This window comes from Trematomus bernacchii, unplaced genomic scaffold (assembly GCF_902827165.1).
Source record: "Trematomus bernacchii unplaced genomic scaffold, fTreBer1.1, whole genome shotgun sequence".
Taxonomy (NCBI): domain Eukaryota; kingdom Metazoa; phylum Chordata; class Actinopteri; order Perciformes; family Nototheniidae; genus Trematomus; species Trematomus bernacchii.
Window position 1 is genome coordinate 7047061 of NW_022987616.1, and position 24058 is coordinate 7071118.

General features: G+C 39.2%; 1 protein-coding gene across 1 annotated transcript in view; it reads left to right on the forward strand.

Annotated features, from left to right (window-relative positions):
* Positions 1-3531: 3531 nt before the first annotated feature.
* Positions 3532-24058, forward strand: part of stau2 (staufen double-stranded RNA binding protein 2) — a 126354-nt gene continuing 105827 nt past the window's right edge. The window contains 5 exon segments of the mRNA XM_034132437.1: positions 3532-3575; positions 5874-6072; positions 6657-6787; positions 7057-7216; positions 10175-10310. Of these exon segments, the coding sequence (XP_033988328.1) occupies positions 5883-6072; positions 6657-6787; positions 7057-7216; positions 10175-10310 (617 nt within the window). The 5' untranslated portion in view covers positions 3532-3575; positions 5874-5882.

Here is a 24058-nt window from a genome sequence, read left to right on the forward strand (position 1 = left end):
CCCCCCTTCCCCCCCCATGGGATGCATGTTTTAGCCGGTTGTAAAATAGCGGGCGATAATAATGGAACGTTTTAGATGCACCCAAGATGGATGGTTATTTGGCAGGAAGCTGGTGAAGCAGAGGAGTCGTAGCGAGATCATTCTAATTCCTATTTTTTTTTATTATTATTATCGTGACTTTGTGTGTGGTTGCTTTTATTTCATTTTAAAGATCCTTGTGTTGTGCAATAATAATAATAATAATAATAATAATAATATCCGATGGATGCATGCCGGGGGTCTGCAAAGAGAAATCCAAATCGTCTTTTTCCGGAAGGGATCGGACCGTCACGAAAACCCAAGACGACGCTTCATCCGTTTTGATTTTAAATGATACGCAGTGTGCACGTTTCGAGGCACCTTTGGTCGTCCTCTTCTCACAGTTACCGAGGGACACTTATTTATCAGGTTTTAAAAAGGGGGGTGTAGTTTGTAACCCCTGTATCCAGTAAACACCATTTTCTTCATCTTCCAACCTGAGATGTGGTCGCAGCTCTCGGACAAATGTCGGTACGGATGCGAGTTAAACAAATGAGATAATGGCGGACGAGCATCTTGTAAAGTCGTCCAGATTTGAAGGTTTGCAGCGGCCTCTCTTCCATTTAACGAATGTCTGATCCAGTTTTTATTTGTATGATACGGTTGTTTTATTTCATGCTTTAATCTTTTTTAAATGTTGAGTTATTTTAAGCTTGAAAAGGAGAGTTGGGTCAGTAGTTTTTTGTATTTGTTATTTAATTTGTGATCTCCAGAATGGGAACAGAATGAGGAAGAGGAGAGTCTTAAAAGAGGCAAAGAAAACCGGCTCTTTTTGATTCCCCTGGTCAGAGTTTTGGCTCAGGTACTTTTTTCAATAAAAGAGATCGCCTCTAAAAAAATAAATAACCAGATATTTTAACTATATTTTCACCAAAAGAGACTGTTATGTTGCAACCTGACACGTCTGATCTATTGTACATAAACCAGTGGAGGGTTAGCAGAGGATGCATTAGTGACAGGGTGACGACAGGAGGGCTTTATTTCATTGGAAGATAGTCTGCATCTTTTGCTAATTAGTCGTTAAAATAAAAAAAAGTTTTACAGTGGGGGTGCATGCCGTTTCAAACCCTACTTTTTCTTATTGGCATCATGTGACACCTTTTTCCATAACGTTAGACAACTCCTTTCCTCTAAAGAAAGCCACTCAGAGATACTTGAATTTTTCCATCTTGGGTTTGTTTGTGTTTTATTTGGCAGGGTCTGAGTGAGCGTGATGATACTCTGAACTGTAGAGGAGATTCCCACAGCACACCGCTGTCTCCAAAACTATATGGATAACAGAAAGACAACTATTTAACCAATGACTTTCTATTTTATTAGCTTCATTGTTAGGGTCTGCTGAGGAAAGGCTTGATTGCAGTCGTGTTTCGGGGGGGGGGTTTAAACCCCTCCTGTAGGATCAGAAGAGATTTGAAAAACGTTACAACGGTTATTATTTTGTATTTCTTTAGTTTTCTTCTTCCTGCTCAATGTGGTTTGAACTCTTAGCTTGCAGGTTGTTGTGAGTGATCAACACTAATGAGGGTGTGTTTATTTATATTTGACATTTTGTTCTGCGATGTGCAAGCTCCATGTAAAAGGTGCCTGTTCATTTTCATAATCAATAATAAAAGCAAAGATTCACTTTTATTCAACCGTCGTTTGCACAATGCTTGAATACATAATGCTTCTGTTCTTTTCCCTCCCTGCAGCGTCTTACAGCATGTATCCATTTCATGCACGACTTCAACACTGAATGGGTTTAATTAGGATGAAAATTAGGAAATAAATTGTATTGTTTTGGCCAGAAATGGGTCTAAAGGCATCTAACTAGCAGAAAACTGAGACAAATCTACATTTAATCACAGAAATGGTCATAATGTAAGCACACTTTGTTCTATAACACATACAAAACCTCTCATTTTAAGTGTATGATGCACAGGGAACCATGAGGGTTTACACGTTTTAAAAGCATTAAATACCTTTTAATTTCTGTAAGCAAAACATATAAGGAAATAGTAATTATTAGAGTATATTAAGGGTATACCAGATGCATTACCATCCATACAATTTCTTCTACATGGGACAATCTTTATGCATTTTAGTTTCTTAATTGTGTTGTTGGCCAAGCTTGGAAGACATCAATTTAATCTAAATAGCCCCAAAAGGGAAGAGGGCACACTAGCAGAAAACTGCATGTTAAGTCACAGAAACGGTCAAATTATGAAATATATCACTCAATAGTTGCACTTTAAAACACATTTTAAGTATGTGATGAAGTCCATGTGAGATTACATCTGGCAAAAAATGTTTTCTATAAGCTTAACATAAAAAAATGGTTTTCGAAAATACTCATTATTTTAGTTTAGATGCACAGGATTAACGTATCACCCTGCTCTTTAATAGTTCTTTAACATGGGTCAATCTTTATGTATTTGTTTTCTTAACTGTGTTGTTGGCCAAGCTTAAAAAGAGACGTTTTTTTAATTGTAATGAACATTTAGTTTTTTAAATGGTAAAAAAAATCTCACCACAATAACAACAGTGGGCTAGTGGCGCCATCTAGTGGTTATTTCACAACATTACGCCTGTCAGATCTGATGAGACATAATTACATTTCTTACATTTATTTCACTCAAATTCTCCCTTAGCTAATGCCTTTTGTACTTTTATACAGCTAGTACTTATTTATTATTGTTGCTTTTACTTATTTTATTATCTAAAATACACATTCAAAGACACTGATATATTGTATAGTACCTGAGTAGTCTACTATCACAATCTAGATATAACATGCTTTAATTAAAGTTGATTAAGAACAATTCCTATGAATAAAATAACCTATTCTTTTTAGATTTTATTTACATTTTCGCCCTTACTTAAAAAAGCCCTTTAAGGCTAAGTGAAATAATTAGTAAAAACATATATAATTGTTTGTTATTTAAATATGTAATATATACAGTATAAATATAGTTTTAATAATGCATGTATGCACGGTGTTTCAATAAATACTCTTTATTTTTAATTAACTATAATAATAAAACAAGTATTTATTTATGGATTATTTATTTTGAGATATTTCATGATTTTAATAATATTATATTTTTTTATGGTTATTATACATTTATTCTATTTGTTAAAAATAAGATTATATATTTTAAAATAAAATGATTTAATCACTTAAAAAAATATGTATTTGTATTCTGAATAAAAGTTACACAGCTTCAAGCTAACCCGGACTGAACCATTCCCAGCGCCGCGGGGGTGTCCGATTCATTCAGGATTCACGTTAAACCGTAATGAAGGCACGTTAGCAATACACTATGCTTAGCACTAACCACATGGATAAAACACAAACCTAACACATGACATATGTTAAATAACCAGTCATTTAGCTTTAAAGTGGCGAATTTGGAATATTTATCCAGACAAATAAGTTGGTCTGCCCCTCTTCCATCCAGTTCTCTTTAGTGTTTGCCAATGTCGGAGGTGTAACTGGGGTCTGGCCCTGGACAAAGGTAAAAAATACACTCAAATGTTTGTCCCTGTGTTGATTTACAGTCTTTAGGTTATTGTCCACGCTTTTGCCAGTCTGTAAATCCCGTTTTTAGGCCTAAAATCCTGCATACTTTGGTGGAGGATGGGGCGGTATGTGGATGCTAGCAGAGGGGTGCTCGGCCGATCAGCCATGATGAGCGTTAACCGGCTAAACTAGCCTTTCCAGGGGGGGGATTTCGACTCTAAATTCACCGGGAGAAACCCCACTGACATGTCCATGACAGTCTGCATGCTTTCCAATTCTGCTGCTTTGTTTTTAGCAGCTGACATGTGCAGGAAATGTCGTTTTCTCGTTGGTAATGTTAGCTTGTTGCTAAGCTGTAGTGTAGGTCCAGGGGCTGCAGACAGGCTGTGTCAGTGAACACACCACCTCCTTATTCAAGTTACTGTGCGGGACCACCGTGCATTGAATTCACTTTGCCTTGCATGCATGCTGCCGTGAAAGAAAAGCAAGGCAGACTGAGAACAGCATTATGCACGCAGATGCAAACAGACAGCATGCAATGAATTAAGGTCACAGAGCAGAGTAAAAATAGCATTTTAGTTTGTTTTTTATGGGCATGCAACTGCTCTGTTGTTTACACCAGTCCTAGTATGGTGTTCAGGTGTAAACAATGGATATGCATCACTATTATTCCATATTTTCAGAGTGAAGCTCATGAAAACACCTGAAAACTGTCCTTATGTTTGGTTTAACACCTGTTTGCATTCTAACTATTGCCTAAATTAGCACTCACTTTAGGTATTTCAGGTATTGTCCATCACCTGGAGGGTTAGGGTTCAAAGCGAGCATCTCATGAAGTGTGCACTGCAGGCTGTCTTCTCTCCAGGAGAGCAGCTGACCTCTGTGAGGACGTGAAAAGAATTTCCCTCATTTCCTTTCAGTGTCTGCAGCCTCTTATTAATGTGAACCAGGAGTGGAGCTTTCCTGGCGAGATGTTGTGATGTTTCAAGGCTTTTATTGTCATGTTTGTATAGCTACAGTGTAGTTATGCAAATATTAGGTCACAGGCTCCTCCAACAGTGCAACAGATAAAATAGTACAAGTAAATACAATAAAATAGAATAGAATAGAAACAGAATATGATAGAAACTGTACAGAATAGTCTATATACAGTAATTGGAATATTGATAAACAGACTAATGAACTTTGTACCTTTTTTAATCGATTTATTGCATGTTACATTAATAGAAAACACATGGTGGCATATTGTGTTTCTCTTGCAAAGCTCCACCTGTGTTTCGATTCACCAACATATTGCGTGCATGCTCAGAAAGATTAGGAAGTACATGTTGTTGGACCCTCTTCTCAGTGGATGTAATGCCGGCCTTTGTACCTCACTTTGCTCTCAAATCAGAAGTGATTGAACGTCCATTGTCTTGCTCGCAGGATTCTCTTCTTTTCCGGGGAGCTTAGCAGCAGAAACACGAGCAAAGCTCCTTCAGATAAAGCTTCATTGTGCGCTGTGTTCACTGCCAGTGGATCAGAATGTGAGATAGGGCCGAGGGCCGCTCAGTTTGAAGTCCGTTTGCACGCTGAAGTCTTGTCAAAGTGAGCCGCTGGATGTTCTGATGGGGCCCAATAAAGTTCATACACATGCAGGTGGGATGATGCACGATTATAAGTGACATTAGGGCTAAGAAATAATCTAAATATAATTAAAATCACAATATGGGCTAATGGAATATCTGTTGCAGGTTAAATATGGGAAAATATCTATACTGCTGCAGAAGAATACTACAAATCATACTCTTAAATTAATAAAACCTCTTATATTCATTATTTGATTATTAAAATCATTTAGTAATCGCAATATCAGTCAAAAAGAATTGCTATTTGGTGTTTTTTCCAAATCCTGCAGCCCTATTTGACCCTATAAGTGTTATAATAATAATAATAGATTACATTTGATGAAAGCGCCTTTCAAGGGACCCAAGGCCGCTTTACATGGTGAACAAACAAACAAACTAACTAATTAAATAAATAGCAGTATGAGTGGAAACAGGGGGCTTCCACTCGTACTGCTATTTATTTAATTTTACTTTACTTACTCACTCACTGACTGTGATGGGTTAGGGGTCATAGGCCATGGTGAACAGGTGAGGTTTTAATGAAGACTTAAAGATGTCCAGGGAAGCAGATAATCATTTAGTAATCGCAATATCAGTCAAAAATAATTGCCATATGTCATTTTGTGTAGCAGCCCTGTGTGACCCGATACGTGTTATAACAATGCTGCGTGTGTGTCCTCCTGTAGGAATAGAGCATGGCTCAAGTGAAAGTTCAGACCTCAGCAGCCCTGGCTGGTCCTGGCCCCGCCCCCGGAGCCCCCCCCCCGGCCGCGGCCAGCCCCGCAGCGCTCGGTCTGCACCCCGCCCTCAACGGCCCCCCCACCTCCGCCTGCCCCGCTCCTGCAGGCGGATATGGGGACGACCCTGTGTCTGCCACATCGCCAGGTAACTAAACGCTTATTATGGGATGTGGGGAGGAGAAGGACGCTCGAGAGATAATGTTGATATTTACATTTTACATCAATCGAACACCTCAAAAGTGATTAATTGATTTGATTTCTAATAAATAATGAAGTATTAACATCTCTTCAGCGTCTTCTAATGTGAATTTCTTCAAGCGATTATGCATTTTTGACATACATGCTCCCAAGATGAACTCTACTATATAGAAATATCCCATTTCAGCCACATCGCCAGGTAACACACGCTTAATATGTATATAAGTATAGTATATATTGTTGATATTTACATTTTACGTCAATGAAAAACCTCAAACAAGCTTCAAATGTAAAACAATTGGATTAATTGATTTGATTTCTAATAAATAATGGATAATAACATCTCTTCAGCGTCTTCTAATGTGAATTTCTGCAAGCAATTATGCATTTTTTACATAAACGCTCCACAAAATGAACTCTACTATATCATGTAATGTGTCTATCAGATGTCTATCAGTCCATGATGATGGTCCATGCATCCCGTTGTGTTTCTGGTGCCGTTCCTCTGAATGAAACGTGTGTTTTCTTCAGGCCCGCCCCAGGAGAACATGGCAAACCCTAAAGAGAAAACTCCGATGTGTTTGGTGAATGAGTTAGCCCGTTTCAACCGGATCCAACCGCAGTACAAGCTCCTCAACGAGAGAGGCCCCGCACACGCTAAGGTGAGGAAATACAGGACATACTGGTTTGACAAACAAACCAAAGAAATAGCACTTGTTTTATTTGTTTTAATATCAGAACAATTGTATCTATTGTAAAAATTGGAATATAATTTAAAAGGTCTAGGGATTATGTTCAGTGCCATTTATTTCATATCTATTGGTTCCCTTGACGTTGTTTGAGACTTTTCATAAATGATTATTGTTCATGCTCCTACCATGTGTCTCCAGAGGGATTGTGGGTAATGTAGTTTCCTGTGTGTCCCCTGCAGATCTTCACGGTGCAGCTGACTCTGGGGGATCAGCTGTGGGAGGCGGAGGGAACGAGCATCAAGAAGTCTCAGCACTCCACAGCTGCGAAAGCTCTGGAGGAGAGCGTCCTGCCGAGGCCCGCACCCCGCTGCCCCAAAGTGGACATCAACAGCAACCCAGGTACTAAAACACAACTACTACCAGAGGTGGGAAGGAGTGGAGTACAAATACTTTGTTACTGTACTTAAATACATTTTTCTGGTATCAGTACTTTACTCCACTACTTATTTTTCTGACCACTTTTTACTTTGACTTTTTTAACCCAAATACCTGTACTTTCTACTTCTGACATGTTGAACACAAATACCTGTACTTTCTACTTCTGACATGTTGAACACTAATACCTGTACTTTCTACTTCTTACATGTTGAACACTAATACCTTTACTTTCTACTTCTTACATGTTGAACACAAATACCTGTACTTTCTACTTCTTACATGTTGAACACAAATACCTGTACTTTCTACTTCTTACATTTTGAACACAAATACCTGTACTTTCTACTTCTTACATGTTGAACACAAATACCTGTACTTTCTACTTCTTACATGTTGAACACAAATACCTGTACTTTCTACTTCTTACATGTTGAACACAAATACCTGTACTTTCTACTTCTTACATGTTGAACACAAATACCTGTACTTTCTACTTCTTACATGTTGAACACAAATACCTGTACTTTCTACTTCTTACATGTTGAACACAAATACCTGTACTTTCTACTTCTTACATGTTGAACACAAATACCTGTACTTTCTACTTCTCACATTTCCCAAACAGGCTGGTTCCTTTAGTTTGAATGTGTGTTTGGTGGCGTGATCATTATTATTTAGAGTCATTGCGTGCCTATTGATTTGAACACGATCCGTGTATCCATCATTTCCTGGTCTTCTCTAAAGAAGAGGGACCAATGAAAACGTTGTCATGTTGCCGTTGTTCAGCATGGAAACATTCATTAGCTAACAATGACATTATTGTTCTATTAATATAAAGGGAGGTCAGGTACTCTTTAAAACAGCTGCTAGTTATGGGTACTTTTTACTGAAGTACATTTCAAAGCCTCTTTACTTTTACTTGAGTAAAGAAGTTTAGTCAGTACTTCTACTTTCACCAGAGTATTTTTAAACACGAGTATCTGTACTTCTACTTGAGGAAAGGATTTGTGTACTTTTGCAATCTCTGACTACAGCTAATTAAAATCACTAAAAATACATCTGTGAAGGGTTTCTTTTAAAACTACTGTGTGTTAGACCTGGAATTGCTAATGTTATACAAAATGGTATTTAAAATGAGTAAGAATACATTATTTAATAATAATAATAATATATTTTATTTATAGAGCGCTTTTCTAGAAACTCAAAGACACTTTACAGAGTAAAAATTCATAAAAACATCATTAAAACAACACACTTATACATAATTTAACCTCATATAACATTTGTTAGCCTTTCAACTGGAACCACAACCACTAAGTCTGCTTTTAGAGGGCTTCCTGTGTGGAGGAACATGGGCCTATTCTGTGGGAAAAGGGTATAACTCTCACTATAACATGTCAAAAGCTGTTCCCTGAAGGTTGCATTAGTGCCCTCTACTGTTTGTTTTCTGGAGCTTAAGTGTCTGGAGGTTAAAGGATGTGTAAAAGTGTGTATAGGGAGAAGTGGAGGCCTCATACATCTCTTCAGAAAGCAGCTTTTACACGTAACGACTCTTGAAAGTGTAATCACAGAGAAGGCTAAGGATACAGTTGTAAGAAAAGTGGTAAATGACGTTCTGTCTCCATTAATAATGAAGTGTTTCAGATGCTCTCCTGCAGGAGTTTGGCTTCTAGGTGAAGCTCTAAAGCCACGCGGTATTTTTTAAATAACCCATTTGTAGGCTACAGACATTCTCATATTAAAACATGGAGATATGGAGCTTCAGAGAGTATTGTTTCTTGCAGTTTTAAGATTTCATCTGCAGATATTAGATAGACACTTTTCATACATTCTTTGTCAATGGTTGGCTTTTAATGTTTTTCGTGGCGTCCTTCCTTGTTTTTCTATCAAGCCACTAGACGCCTTAAACAGACATTTTTTAACTTATTTTCTTTCCTACTTACAGTTGAAGAGTTGCTTGGCCTCCGATGGTTTAGATCAGGGATGTCAAACTCGAATACACAGTGGGCCAACATTTAAAAATGGGCACTAGTCGAGGGCCGGACTGGTTCAATGTTTATTGCAAAACTTATTGAAATGAACTTATTGCACATATTAAACCTGGAACTAACAAAGCTTAAATGATTGCCTATAAAAACAACATTAAACATTAAATAATCAGTTGCATTCATTTCTTATGGCGCTATCTGCAAAGTCATTTCTTATGATTACATTTTTCCAAAGGCCAACAACAGCATTTCCCTCAAAGAAAAACCCAAACATGCCCTGTTGTCGTGAGAGAGAAAATGCAGAAGGAAACATCCATGTAAACTCAGTGTGCTGCTCTGTGATGCTAGCTCAGATACTTGGCATCTCATCTTGGGTGCACGTTCATCAATGTTTGGGGTCAGGCTCTGAGCTGAGGAGACCCTCAGGATGGAGTGAAGGTGTGCGTGCAATATACCGGCGGGCCAGATCTAATAGTAATTAAAAATTATCCTTCGGGCCGAAATTAAATCCACAAAGGGCCTGATTTGGCCCCCGGACCATGAGTTTGACACATGTGGTGTAGATGATGTTATGCGATGTGTTTGCTCAAAATAAAATAACAAACTTTTACACATGCAACAAAGAAAAGAGGCCTTAACAATATTCAAAACAAATAGGCACAACTCAAATAAAATAACAAACAACGTAGGTATTCCTTCTTTCTTGATAAGGCTTATATAACTTGATAACTTAAAGGGTAATTGGACGGTTAAAAACTGTTCCTCGACGGCGTCTTTCCACCCATCACTGTCCCTTTAGCGCAGGCGCCGTGGGAATTTTATAGTGTGTTGACTACAGACGTCACAATTAAGTGGCTTTTCTTATATAAAAACCAAATACTGGCTCTAACAATGTGTACATATTCTGATGCCTCTGTTTGACTGTCTTTAGGCAGTATAACACCCACAGTGGAGCTGAACGGTCTGGCCATGAAGAGAGGGGAGCCGGCCATCTACCGCCCTCTGGACCCTAAACCCATGCCCAACTACAGAGCCAACTACAACTTCAGAGGCATGTTCAACCAAAGGTGAGACACGTATAGCGACAGCGGGAAACAAACAAAGTCTCTGAGAGGCTGAGGCCGGGCCTGTTTGCTATTTTATGACACGCTATAAAAAATTAGTTGCTTATTAACAATGTAGTTTAATGAAAAATGAGATGATCAACTTATTTAACGTAGACATAGACATTGTAATAATGATCAAAGCAATCCTAAAGCTTGCAGTCAACCAAAAATACAATGACCCTGTGTCACCCTCTCTTACACACACACACGCACACTCGCACTTCTCACGCAGGATTATAATTCCCATTGTGCCGCCCATATCCATGTGACCCAAACCAACCAACCCATTGCGATCAAACAATTATCTTATAATAATACAAGCCATTATCCAAATATAAACTAGTACAAAACTAATTTGTATTAAAACAAAATGCATTACTTTGTACGTTTCATGGCTCCTACAACACACACTCAATCCTGAGCTGAAGGGACACATATTCTCAGGTCGAGATGTCATTAGGAGCTGTGCCAAAGTGACACCAAATCAAGGGTGTTAGGGTTGTTTGTTGAAACTAGACCAGTGTTTCTCAAAGTGTGGTCTGCGGACTACTGGTGGTCCGTGAGCGACCCCTAGAAGTCCGTGAGTATATTGGTAAAATGTCACATTTGAAATAAATAAATGATAAATTCAAAGTGTTTCTCAAATTGTTTAAAAATGACTAGTATAGGTGGCAGTGGAGGTTTGTGTCGTACTACAAGCGGTGTGTTTTTTGCATTTCTCTCAGTAGCCAACGATCTGTGGGTCTGTCGGCTCGGACATAAACTCCGTAATAAATGTAGCATTTTAAATCTCATATGAACGAAATGCTTGTAGAATCCGTAGTTGTATTGTTGATTTAATGTGTGAACGAGGCGATATAGGTCACGTTAAGCTGTCATTATTAGGCTGTCATGTGTTATATAATGTTGGAGTGGTAAGCAGACCTTTTTGTTTTTGGATATTTGGGAAGTAAGGTGTGTATTTTATTGGTTAAGTGGTCCTTGGTATGAAAAGGTTTGAGAGACACTGATCTCGACCCACATTTGTTTCGGTGTTTGGATTCTTGTGCTACTTCCAAACTAATGCTGCAAATCCTATTTACATATACAAAAGGGAAAGAGGATTTACTTACGTTTGAACTACAGCATAATTTGTAGATAATTCGCCTCGTTATTCACCTGAAACTCTGCAGGTTAGACATGTCTTATCTCCTCTTGTCCCTCTTTAAAGGGATAGTTTGTATGTTTTAGAAGTGGGATTATATGAGGTACTTCTCCCCATCAGTGTATTATCTACATCAGTTTTTAGAAACGTAGCATCAGGAAGCTATGTGCTGCTATGGATGAATTGAGTACACGTGGAGCTCATGTTCCAGCAGGATTCTTGGTCTTTTGAGTGTGTTTCTTCATGGCTGAATGCACCTTTTGTAAATCACTTTGGATAGAAGTGTCAGCTTTAATCCAGTGAAGTATTTCAGACCGCTTAAATATCTTCATTAGTGGTACGCTAGGAACATTTGGACAGTTTTACCTCTTAGCCTTTCATAGCCAGTTTCTCTTCATAGCTGCCAGACTCCATTGACTAAAACTCCTTTTATCCTGGAGTTGCAAGTCCACCGGTGCTTCAGTGTGTTTGTGGTAGGGCTGTGCAATTAATCGTATTTTAATCGCAATTACGATTTTGGCCTGCCACAATTACGAAAACAACATAATCGAAAAAAAACAATTATTTAGCTTTGCTAGGTTGTGACATATTTGATCTAATTAATTTTGGTCTCATTTATTTGTATTTATCATATTTATATATGTTTAGTAGCTTGGGGAAGTGCGCTCCTAAATATTTGTTGATCTTGTTTATTGGTATTTATTATTTTGATATTATTTATTTAAATGTATCATTTATTTTATTTATTTTTGTATTGGTTTTTCAGTTGAATTATACGTTCAGGGTAATCAACAGTTAAAAAGATACTGTTAAAATTATTATTTGTATTTGTTTTAAAGTTCAATAAATGGATTTTTTCAAAGTCAATGAATAATCGTATTTAATAATCGTGATATCAATTATTGACCCAAATAATCGTGATTATGATTTTTGCCATAATCGCACAGCCCTAGTTTGTGGTATTGCAAATGTGGATGTTTTGGATTTAGCAACTAAACAATCACTTTGAAATCTAGCCAAATTTGAATAGCTTGTCATCTATATTGTAGTGAAGCGCTGAAACTATAATTTCAACATTAGAGGGTATCTTGTTCAAATTACTTCCAGACAACCCATTTTTAACGAGCGAAATCTCCTCGTTTTGCGCCAGCTTTGTTGCAGCTGAGCGACCTCATATATTAAATAAAATCCACGTTATAAGCGCTTTCATTTTAGCCTGGTTTGCAGACGATGGGTGGCTCAGCGCTCTGAGATTTATGTCCTTCAGAGTGCTGATATATTCTCTCTTTGACCCCGGGGGCTCAGATGTGAGGCAGACATCCATATGTTTCCTGAACTGATGAAGGTGGTGCCCTCATGGGGTCTCTCTCCACACTCAGTCTCTGTCGACTCTCTTTCTTCCATCGTTTTCTTTTGCTTAACTGCAGCCATCCAGCCATTTCCAAAACTCCATAAAAACGCCACCAGGGGCAATTAATGATCCCCCCTCCCTCAGTGAAGGAATGTCCTTTAGGACGCATGAAATCCAGGTGATTCTCTCAGTTAAAGGGGGATTTTTGTATTTAAACGGGACCCATTTTTTTAGTTTCTAAATCTGCTTTTTGAAATTGGTCCAGTAATAAACGGCTGATTAACAAACTGCAGTTTTATCCTTCTATGAAATAGTGCGACGTCAGGTTAAAGGGGTATTTTTGTATTTAAACAGGACCTTATTTTCCCATGTTTTTGTCTCTTAAGGCTAAGTCGGTTTAAAAATGTTTTGAAAGTAGTCCAATAATTGGCAGCTGCTATGTTTATCTTCCGTGTAATAGTGCAACGTCAAAATATACGTCTGTTAAATGTTTAAATGTACCACTGAAACTCTCAGATTGCTATCTGTCTGACAAAAGTATGGAAAGGAGCCTAAAAATAAGACTTACTTTCTCTTGTCTCATCTAACTCAGGAAGTCTCGTTCTGAAATCTCGCTTGGCATCAACAGTGTCGTATTTAACTAAATATATAAGGATGTCATTGCAAATGTTTTAGATGACACCTATCCAATGTGTTTTTGGGTAAACATCAATACAGTAATAAACCAGGAGGGTTGCAAAAAAGAGAAATTAGTACATATTTTTTTGTACTGACTATATATTTAGATTTTATATATATATATATATAAGCAGTTTATAAAGCTTATTACGGAAAGAACCATGGAGAATAAATAAATAAAGCCCATCAATTAGCCCTTTTTTATCCATTGTATTGTTCATACTGTCCTTTTTAAATCAGTCGTTCAGTTTAACCCTGACTACAGAGACACTCATCTGCTTTAAGTAGTCCTTTAAGTAGTCCTTTAAGTAGTCCTTTAAGTAGTCCTTTAAAGTAGTAAAGTGGATTGTGAGCTTGAATAAATATTGACTGTAGTAGTTTATGGTATTATGAATGCTTTAATTATTATGATATCATTTCAAATATAGCATCAAGGTGGCATACAGTGCACACAGTGTTATTTTGCTCCAGAGCACACACTGTTCACGTCTCATAAAGCCACCTCAGTTTGTTTGCATTATTTCCAGGAGATCTCTCGCTGGCCTGCAGGTGGCAGTGTCTCCTCACTTTAAAAACCTGAAAGCGCTTCTTTTCCAAGGTGATTGAGCACCCATTTTGTAACAGGCTAGGTAGGAATGTGGTGATATAATAAAGGTTTTCCTATTAGCTAAGGGTCTCTTCAGAGGAATCTGTAGAATGCTATCTTCCTAAAACACACAGAAAGCCCCGCTAACATGTCTGTCTCTATCACTACCTCAACTGTGGCTCATTAAAGTCCTATAGTAAGGTGTTCTGATGCCAAATGTGTGGGATTTCTTTCTTTAAAAGTGCCAGAGAAAGTGTGTGATTCAGTTGCAGTGTTGGGTAACGCAGTCTAGTCCGCAGACAGCCGAGCATCTGGCTCACATCTTCCACTATGTGATCCATGCAGGAACAAACACGGGCGGAAAAGACTAATGTCTGTCGAGAAAATGTGTTTCCCAGCATCTGTCTGTCAGTGTCACGGGATGCGCTTTTGTTTTTTTATGTTGTAAGGAAGAGGGGTGTGTGTGTGAAGGAGTATATATTATCCCAAGGTCACTTATGTTTTCAGTAGGTCGCCTTCCTTCAGTGTGTGGATTAATGAAAGAGAGACCTTCTGAATATGATTCCTCCTCCTCTGATGAGTGACTGTGAGGCGGAGTGACAGCCTATATCCTCCATCGCTCACCTTAACGATGCTGCGGGGAAGCGAAGGTTTCCATAAGCCCCATGTCCTTCCCTATTATGATGAATAAGAGTGATCCGGAGTCATGTTGATGGAGCATCGGCACATTAAGAGGGCGGCCCGGCTCTGATCCATCAGCTATAATCACCGCCAAGACCAGTATTGATTCATTCAGAAAGTGCCCTGATGAGAAAAGATGGCGATAATATGAAATGAGAATTAATCCGCGTCTTAATGAATCTTATTTATGGCGAAGGGCCTGCAGCATAATTTCTTAACATCCAAGTCCACGTTTAAATCAGCGATCCATCTGTGCTATAGCAGTCATAACCACACAATTGTTCATCCTCACACACTCAACAGAAACACGTTTTCATATCACACTCAACACTCAGGGATCATCTGAGATTATTGTTGTTTTAAGTAATTAAGATACAGTTATACGCCACCTTGATGTCAATTAGACATACAAGAATGAAAGCTTTGTTGCAGAAACCAAACTAAACTCCTTGTGGTTTGTGTTTTATCTGATCAGGATTGTAAGTGTTATCAGTTACTATGAATGGGAATTGATAAAATGAACTGGAGTTTCCACACTTACTAAAAATGATAATTTTACAGACATTACACGCAGCTCTGATTATCTTTTTCTGGTGAAATGAAGCACGCTTTGCACCATGACTCCTTCTTTCTGCAAGTTTGATGTCATAGTTTTGCAATGTGCAACTATTAAAACATTCTGGTATTGATGAAGAAATTATAAGAACAAGTTAGAACCAGTTCTTGATTCTCGTAGAAGAACTCAAAAGAAACCCAAAAAAAGAGATTAAGAGTCAACGCATGTGTCTGATCCTGGTTCTGACTGTAATAGTGTTATTTAAAGAGGCCCTATAGAGTGGAGCAGCGACGCGTCCTAAAACCCGGAGTCAGCATTTTACCACTTCCTGTTCCCTGGTCTCAGAGCCAATGGGATCTCTCCATAGGATGTTGGAAAATAGCTGAAATAAGGTCTGTGGTTGAGACACATTGAAGAGACGGATCACGTTTTGTTCTACGACATTAAATCCATCAGCAGTGACCCCACTGGTGATTTCTGAAGAGTTGACGTGTCTGAAAAACGATGGTTGTTACCAAGTGGCTGAATAGGACTACAGAAGTTGTGGAGGTCGTTGTACGTCATTACGCCGAACAGTACACGTAAACATTCCCTCTAAGTGTGTTTGCCCTGTTCTGCTTGAAAGCAAGTCCCTGCCTCCTGCAAAGTGTTCAAACTAACGCTTCAACTCGTACCATTTAGAATCTGTATGTTTGAATATGGATCTGAAGTTGGCGTGACGTTGAAGTCGTGCTGCTGGACTCGGCTGTAGTTCCTTTATAGCATCACGTTAGCATTTTGCTTCTGGACATTAGATTTATGATTAGAAAATTATAAAAGTAGGGTAGACATGTGGAGATTATCCGGCTGAACAAAACGTGTATTTATCAAACAGGTTCGCTTTCCACAGACCTTATTTCCAGCTATTTTCCAAAATCCTATGGAGAAATCCCATTGCTTTTTTGTCGAGGGAACCAGCAGCTTACTGCCGGGTAAATACGTCATCCCTCCACCGCTCTGTTCTGCTTTTCCTTACCTGTAAAGTGTTAGGTTTGTGTGCATGTAAACGGTCTGCAAACGCTAAAATCCCTGTGTTCCAGGGAACATAGTGACATCACTATGTAACACTCGCGCCTCTATTGGCTAGCGCTCCAACACATTGTATGTGATAGGATAAGGGGCGGGACATCTCTAAGCGGTTGGCCAATCACAACAGAGCCGGCCAGCTAACCAATCAGAGCAGCTCTGGTTTCAGACAGAGGGTGAAAAGAGGTGCTGCAGCACAGGCAGTATGAGAAAAATAAAGGGCTTTTTGAAGATTAAAGCATGGAGACATGTAGAGACACTACATACTGATATACACCTGAACATCAGCAGGAGAGGACTCTTTAAAGTAGAGACACTACATACTGATATACACCTGAACATCAGCAGGAGAGGACTCTTTAAAGTAGAGACACTACATACTGATATACACCTGAACATCAGCAGGAGAGGACTCTTTAAAGTAGAGACACTACATACTGATATACACCTGAACATCAGCAGGAGAGGACTCTTTAAAGTAGAGACACTACATACTGATACACACCTGAACATCAGCAGGAGAGGACTCTTTAAAGTAGAGACACTACATACTGATATACACCTGAACATCAGCAGGAGAGGACTCTTTAAAGTAGAGACACTACAAACTGATATACACCTGAACATCAGCAGGAGAGGACTCTTTAAAGTAGAGACACTACATACTGATATACACCTGAACATCAGCAGGAGAGGACTCTTTAAAGTAGAGACACTACATACTGATATACACCTGGAAATGAGCAGGAGAGGACTCTTTAAAGTAGAGACACTACATACTGATATACACCTGAACATCAGCAGGAGAGTACTCTTTAAAGTAGAGACACTAAATACTGATATACACCTGAACATCAGCAGGAGAGGACTCTTTAAAGTAGAGACACTAAATACTGATATACACCTGAACATCAGCAGGAGAGGACTCTTTAAAGTAGAGACACTACATACTGATATACACCTGAACATCAGCAGGAGAGGACTCTTTAAAGTAGAGACACTACATACTGATATACACCTGAACATCAGCAGGAGAGGACTCTTTAAAGTAGAGACACTACATACTGATATACACCTGATCATCAGCAGGAGAGGACTCTTTAAAGTAGAGACACTACATACTGATATACACCTGAACATCAGCAGGAGAGGACTCTTTAAAGTAGAGACACTACATACTGATATACACCTGAACATCAGCAGGAGAGGACTCTTTAAAGTAGAGACACTACATACTGATATACACCTGAACATCAGCAGGAGAGGACTCTTTAAAGTAGAGACACTACATACTGATATACACCTGAAAATGAGCAGGAGAGGACTCTTTAAAGTAGAGACACTACATACTGATATACACCTGAACATCAGCAGGAGAGGACTCTTTAAAGTAGAGACACTACATACTGATATACACCTGAACATCAGCAGGAGAGGACTCTTTAAAGTAGAGACACTACATACTGATATACACCTGAAAATGAGCAGGAGAGGACTCTTTAAAGTAGAGACACTACATACTGATATACACCTGAACATCAGCAGGAGAGGACTCTTTAAAGTAGAGACACTACATACTGATATACACCTGAACATCAGCAGGAGAGGACTCTTTAAAGTAGAGACACTACATACTGATATACACCTGAACATCAGCAGGAGAGGACTCTTTAAAGTAGAGACACTACATACTGATATACACCTGAACATCAGCAGGAGAGGACTCTTTAAAGTAGAGACACTACATACTGATATACACCTGAACATCAGCAGGAGAGGACTCTTTAAAGTAGAGACACTACATACTGATATACACCTGAAAATGAGCAGGAGAGGACTCTTTAAAGTAGAGACACTACATACTGATATACACCTGAACATCAGCAGGAGAGGACTCTTTAAAGTAGAGACACTACATACTGATATGAACCTGAAAATGAGCAGGAGAGGACTCTTTTAAAAAAATAACTACAAATGTAAAAAAGATATCGTATTTTGGTATGCAGTTTTGTCTGGTTCTGGTCACGCTTTTTATATGTTTAAAAACTGGTTTCCATCAATAGCAAAGGTTAGAGATGGTGTCTTTATTCTGGACATGGTCGTTCCTGTTACTGTGGAGCTCTTAAAGCTGCTGTGAAGCATTTTCATGGGAATTCACATAAATTATCAGTGAATCATGAAAATATTTTGCTTATCAAGAAATGTGGTTACGTCAACCTTTTGGTGGACAATCCCCGGGCTCCCGTGTTATCATTGGAGCACCTGAGCACTGACTCATGCTGGGAGTTGGAATCTGGAGAGGACTTTCCCTGTTGGAGCAGAGCATGTGAGGCTCTTCCTCCTCCTCCTCTTCCTCATTTGGTTAACAGTGGGCTTGATATCCAATTTCCCCCCGGGATAAATGACGTATTCTGATACTGGTGACATTTCCTGGTCAGATATGAGCCTGGGCTTTCTTTGGTGGAAATATAAATGCCATAAAAGGTTTTTCTATATATTCTATCTATCTACACTATAATATATTAATATATAGTGTTAGCATGTTAGCTTGTTAGCTACACTGTCGAGCGAAAAGGAGTCATTTGCTGTCAATTGAGGAACAAACCAATTCATTGATTACGTTATTTTCAAGTTTATATGACTGTATTCTTTTTTGCTGTGACTGTTTTATATCATGGTATTACATAATTAAAAGATATTCTCCACTCAAAACACAACTGACCCTGTTCTGATTACCAAAAAAAGTCATATTTTACACATAAAGGGGAGAAAGTGCTGTTTTCGGCCTCTCAAAAATGTAGATTTTCAGCTTTTTCTAGGTTTAATATCATATGAGTCATTATCTTTGGACTTTTAGAAACTGGAAGGGACATTTCTTCCTACTTTCTGTCTATAAAAAGTAATCAGCCTTCTCATTGATACTGAACATTGAGGAAGATAGTTGTTAGTTGAAGATAAGTGATACATAGTGCAAAAATGACAGAAAAATTCTCTTTTCCCGCCTCTTAAATATGGAGATTATGTGTGTGTGTGTGTGTGTGTGTCCTTGTGAAGTAAATGACATCCCCACGGTGCCTCAGTGATGCGGTGCGTCATGTGTCGGTGTGCGTGCTTTATGAAAGAAACATAAAGGGATTGTTGCCATGGGAAGAAACTTATCCTTGAAAACTGAAGATGCCTGCGGGATCACACACACACACACACACACACACACACACACACACACACACACACACTGGGCCAACCTGACTCTGAAAAGGCTAATCTGCCCACGAGCGCTTTTATAAATCCAACATTTCCATGTCTTCCTTTGTGGAGAGGAGCGTCAGGTGATGTCTTCCACTACAATTTACCGATGTATTATGTACGATATATGTTGTTTAATCTTGTTTTGCTTTACCAAGTAAGCTATTAGTTGTTGTTTGTCGCGTCAACATGAATTAGCATCTTCTATAAACACCTTGCCCCCTGTAGATCTTGTGATGTGTGTTATTGTTGGTCAGTAGGTACAAAGAGCTGCTGTTTTTAACATAATAGAGTGGTGCAGGAATGAGTCATAATTTAAGCGCTGGAAGGCAATAGCCGCTTTCACACCAAGTACTTAGCCGGTACTTGTTCCCCTCGAACTATCTAGTAGATCGCGTTCTCACCGGAATAAGTCCCTGAGGGATGATGAGGCAAATGAAGCCGCTGACGTCACTTCTTCTTCTTCTTCTGCTTTGGGTTCACAAAACTTTTCGGAGTTTTACGGGGCGTGGTTTGCAATTCGCCCAGCCAATCAGAAATTGTTAGTGTGGCCGACACACCCACGAACCATTTCCTCCTCAGGAAAGTGCCACCTCTCTAGCAGGGACTATCTTGGGGTGAAAAGGTTTGTGCGAAATAGGGACTAGTTCCAGATCCTTTTTGGTTTGAAACCAAATCTCCCCCCCCCCCCCCCCCTATCGGCCTAGTTCGGGGGGAAAAGTACTCCGGTGTGAAAGCGCCTAACGGTTTCCTGAGTCTGTTTTTGGTTGTTAGCCTGAAATAAGGTCTGTACAGTAATACCCCACTGGTGAATTCAAAAACTGCGATTGCTAACAAGTGTCTAAATGAGACGACTAAACTTTTGCCCAACATTAGCCGCCTTTAGCGGTGGTGACGTGAAGTCATGTGACCGTGCTGTAGTTCCTTTATAGCCCAACATTAGCCGCCTTTAGCTTAGCGGTGGTGACGTGAAGTCATGTGACCGTGCTGTAGTTCCTTTATAGCCCAACATTAGCCTCCTTTAGCTTAGCGGTGGTGACGTGAAGTCATGTGACCGTGCTGTAGTTCCTTTATAGCCCAACATTAGCCGCCTTTAGCTTAGCGGTGGTGACGTGAAGTCATGTGACCATGCTGTAGTTCATTTATAGCCCAACATTAGCCACCTTTAGCTTAGCGGTGGTGACGTGAAGTCATGTGACCGTGCTGTAGTTCCTTGATAGCCCAACATTAGCCGCCTTTAGCTTAGCGGTGGTGACGTGAAGTCATGTGACCGTGCTGTAGTTGCTTTATAGCCCAACATTAGCCACCTTTAGCTTAGCGGTGGTGAAGTCATGTGACCGTGCTGTAGTTCCTTTATAGCCCAACATTAGCCGCCTTTAGCTTAGCGGTGGTGACGTGAAGTCATGTGACCGTGCTGTAGTTGCTTTATAGCCCAACATTAGCCACCTTTAGCTTAGCAGTGGTGACGTGAAGTCATGTGACCGTGCTGTAGTTCCTATATAGCCCAACATTAGCCACCTTTAGCTTAGCGGTGGTAGATGCTGCCTTCAGGGTCCTCTACAGAAATATAACATCCTTTCTGAGGATTAAAATCAGTATGATAGTTGTTCAAATATAATCCTTTTCTATCCTAATCCTCTCTCTGCTATGTTAGTCCTCTTCACAGAGAGTCCCTCACTTTTTCCCACTCAAGATAATTTTTCATATCAACTGGCCTCAGAGTTTCGCCCTTATCAGAACACGGTGTGCTCCTCGACCTCTTATCCATCCCATCATCACTGCTGTCCAAAAACAAAAGGGAGCTGCCAAAGCCCACAAGGTGGAGACGTCATAGGAGTAGCTTTTTATTGCATTTGGTATTGTGTATCTGTGAAGATCAGTAAATCAGAGGCATTCACCCAGATAGTTCATAAACTGCTGCGGGCGCCTCGCCAGAACAAAGGCTGATCTGTCCAAATTGTACAAATGGGTGTAAACTCATAAAGCCGTGTTTTATATATCGCAGACTGGGTGTGGGGGTGTAATACAGCTCCAACATAAACTAATCCTCACAATGATTTGTGCTCAACAGACTCAATGACACAGAAGTCTGCTTTCATCTCCTCCCTCTCAGTGGAGATTCCTGTTTTCATATCCTCCAGTTTCCTCCTCTCCCCCGATGCTTTCAGTGTTAAAACAGACTTGAGACCGTTAAGCATGGCTGAACAATTAATCCCCATCACGATGTTTGGCTTCCCGCGGTCTACGAGACATGATTGACTTTTAAAATGCGTGCTCCGTTCATAGAAAAGTCGGCTGCGTTTCAAATCAAACGTACAGCCGGAGCCACGAGGGGGCCGTCGAGATTTAATGGCTTTACTTTTGGGAAAACTTTCCTGAATGTTTTCCAAAGTAGAAGAGTATTATACAGCAGAGAAAGTGGAAGGAAACCCCTTATTTAAAGACTCACTTTGATGCAAATATGGGTAATAAAAGCTTAATTTAAAGGTCTTTGAGCACTAGGAAAAGCGCTATAAAACTCCAATGTATTATTATCATTATTCATTAGCACGACGTAGAAGTGGAACAAGATATGTGCATTTATTTTTGTCTGAAGAGCTTTGTTTTGAGGAGGTGTGATGTGAAAAAGGAGCTGTTTTTATGTTGATAAATTAGCAAGAGCATATATATATATATATATATATATATATATATATAGCACAACTTTAAAGTGAAATCAGCCATCTTATTTTATTTTAATGGGAGCGTGCAGTCCATCAGAACATCAGTAGAAACCCATGTTACATTTCTACCTCTCTGTCTGTTTGGCAGGCGTCTTCCCAAGCACTCACATCTGTATTTGACTACTTACTTGTACATTTCCCCAGAGCCTTTCTTTGTTGATTCTCAAAGTGTTTTTCTCACCTCCTCCTGGTAAAGTGCTGTGCATGTCTTCTTGTTGGAGAACGCCACTCTGCTTTTTCACAGCTTTATTGTGCGTCAGCTCTGCAGAAAAGCAACGGTTTTATAACATCTCCTGTATCGGCAAATCCTGGCTACTGTACTTCCTCCGTGAAGTTCACCCTCTTGAATGAAACCCTCTCTTTTTGCATTGCCACGCAGGATGCTGATGCTCAGAAGTCCTTTGTATCCTCACAAAGAAATGCGTGAACCAGCCTGTAGGTGCCATAATGCTACTTAGCCCAAGTTCATTATTTGTATTATTATTTGTTTACATCACTTTTATTTGTTTGTTGAGCACTTCCGGTAATTGTCACATGGGTGTGGTTTGTGTATTTAAGTCACCTGTTTCATGTCGAGTGCGGATGACAGAGGGTGAGCTTGTGCTGTCATTTTTTCTGTTGACCGTTTTGTCCATGTTATGATTTTGTTTATTAAATATCCCAAAAACTATCTTGCTTCACTATGGACTTTCTCTTCGAAAACGCGTCACAGTTTATAGCCAAGTTTAGCCTCTCGGCGACTCAAACGCAACTGGGGATTGAGCCGCCACACAGCCTGTTTAAAAGCGTCTGACTGTATTCATTTTGCACACCCAGGAGATTAAATACATTCCTGTGATCCTGACAGGAGAACCAGGATCCTTTTTCTTTGTTTTACCACATCACTAATCAGTAATCGCTCACCGGTGGTGGGATGTGTCACTGAGGAATACATACATGTTACAAATCTATTGCTTACTTACTGTAGAAGATCATAGCAGTTTGTTCTATTAAATGATGCTGTGCTATTCATTGTAAGGACGTCTTGGTGTGCTACTAGTTTGTTGAGCCTCTGAGTTAATGATAAACTCTTAATGAGTCAATACTAGGAGTGAAGAATAATGCATCAAATGAACTTAAATGTGCCCCTTTTTGACAAATTAACCAATCACCTGGTTAAGTAACACTTAATGTGTTTTTTTCCCATTTAAGCTGTTTTTAGAAATTATAAAAACACTAGCATCAAAATATTTGGATAAGCCTTTCAATCTGGACAACAGCCAATTAAAAAAAACCTATTTTAATATGTATTCGTCAGCTAAATATGTTGACTGAGAGCAGGGCTGTAACCAACACATTTTTCATTATCCAATATAAAATACTTTTTTAAAGATTAAAAAATGTTTTGGTCGATAAAATGTCATAAAATAGTGAAAAATGTCCATCTCAGTTTCTCAGAGTCCAAGGTGAGGTCTTTAAATGTCAGTCAAAAACGCAAAGATATTCACTGTAATATGAAACAAAAATCGACATATCTGAGAGGCTGAAAACAACCTTTTCTCAGATATGTGAATGAATAATTTTACCGATTTGTGTTAACTGGAGCATTTAACGCCGTTTTTCATTAAAGAGAACCACTGTGTCATGTCTCAGTGCCAGAACTATCAGTCAACCTGTACAAAAAGATCATTTTACGTTAG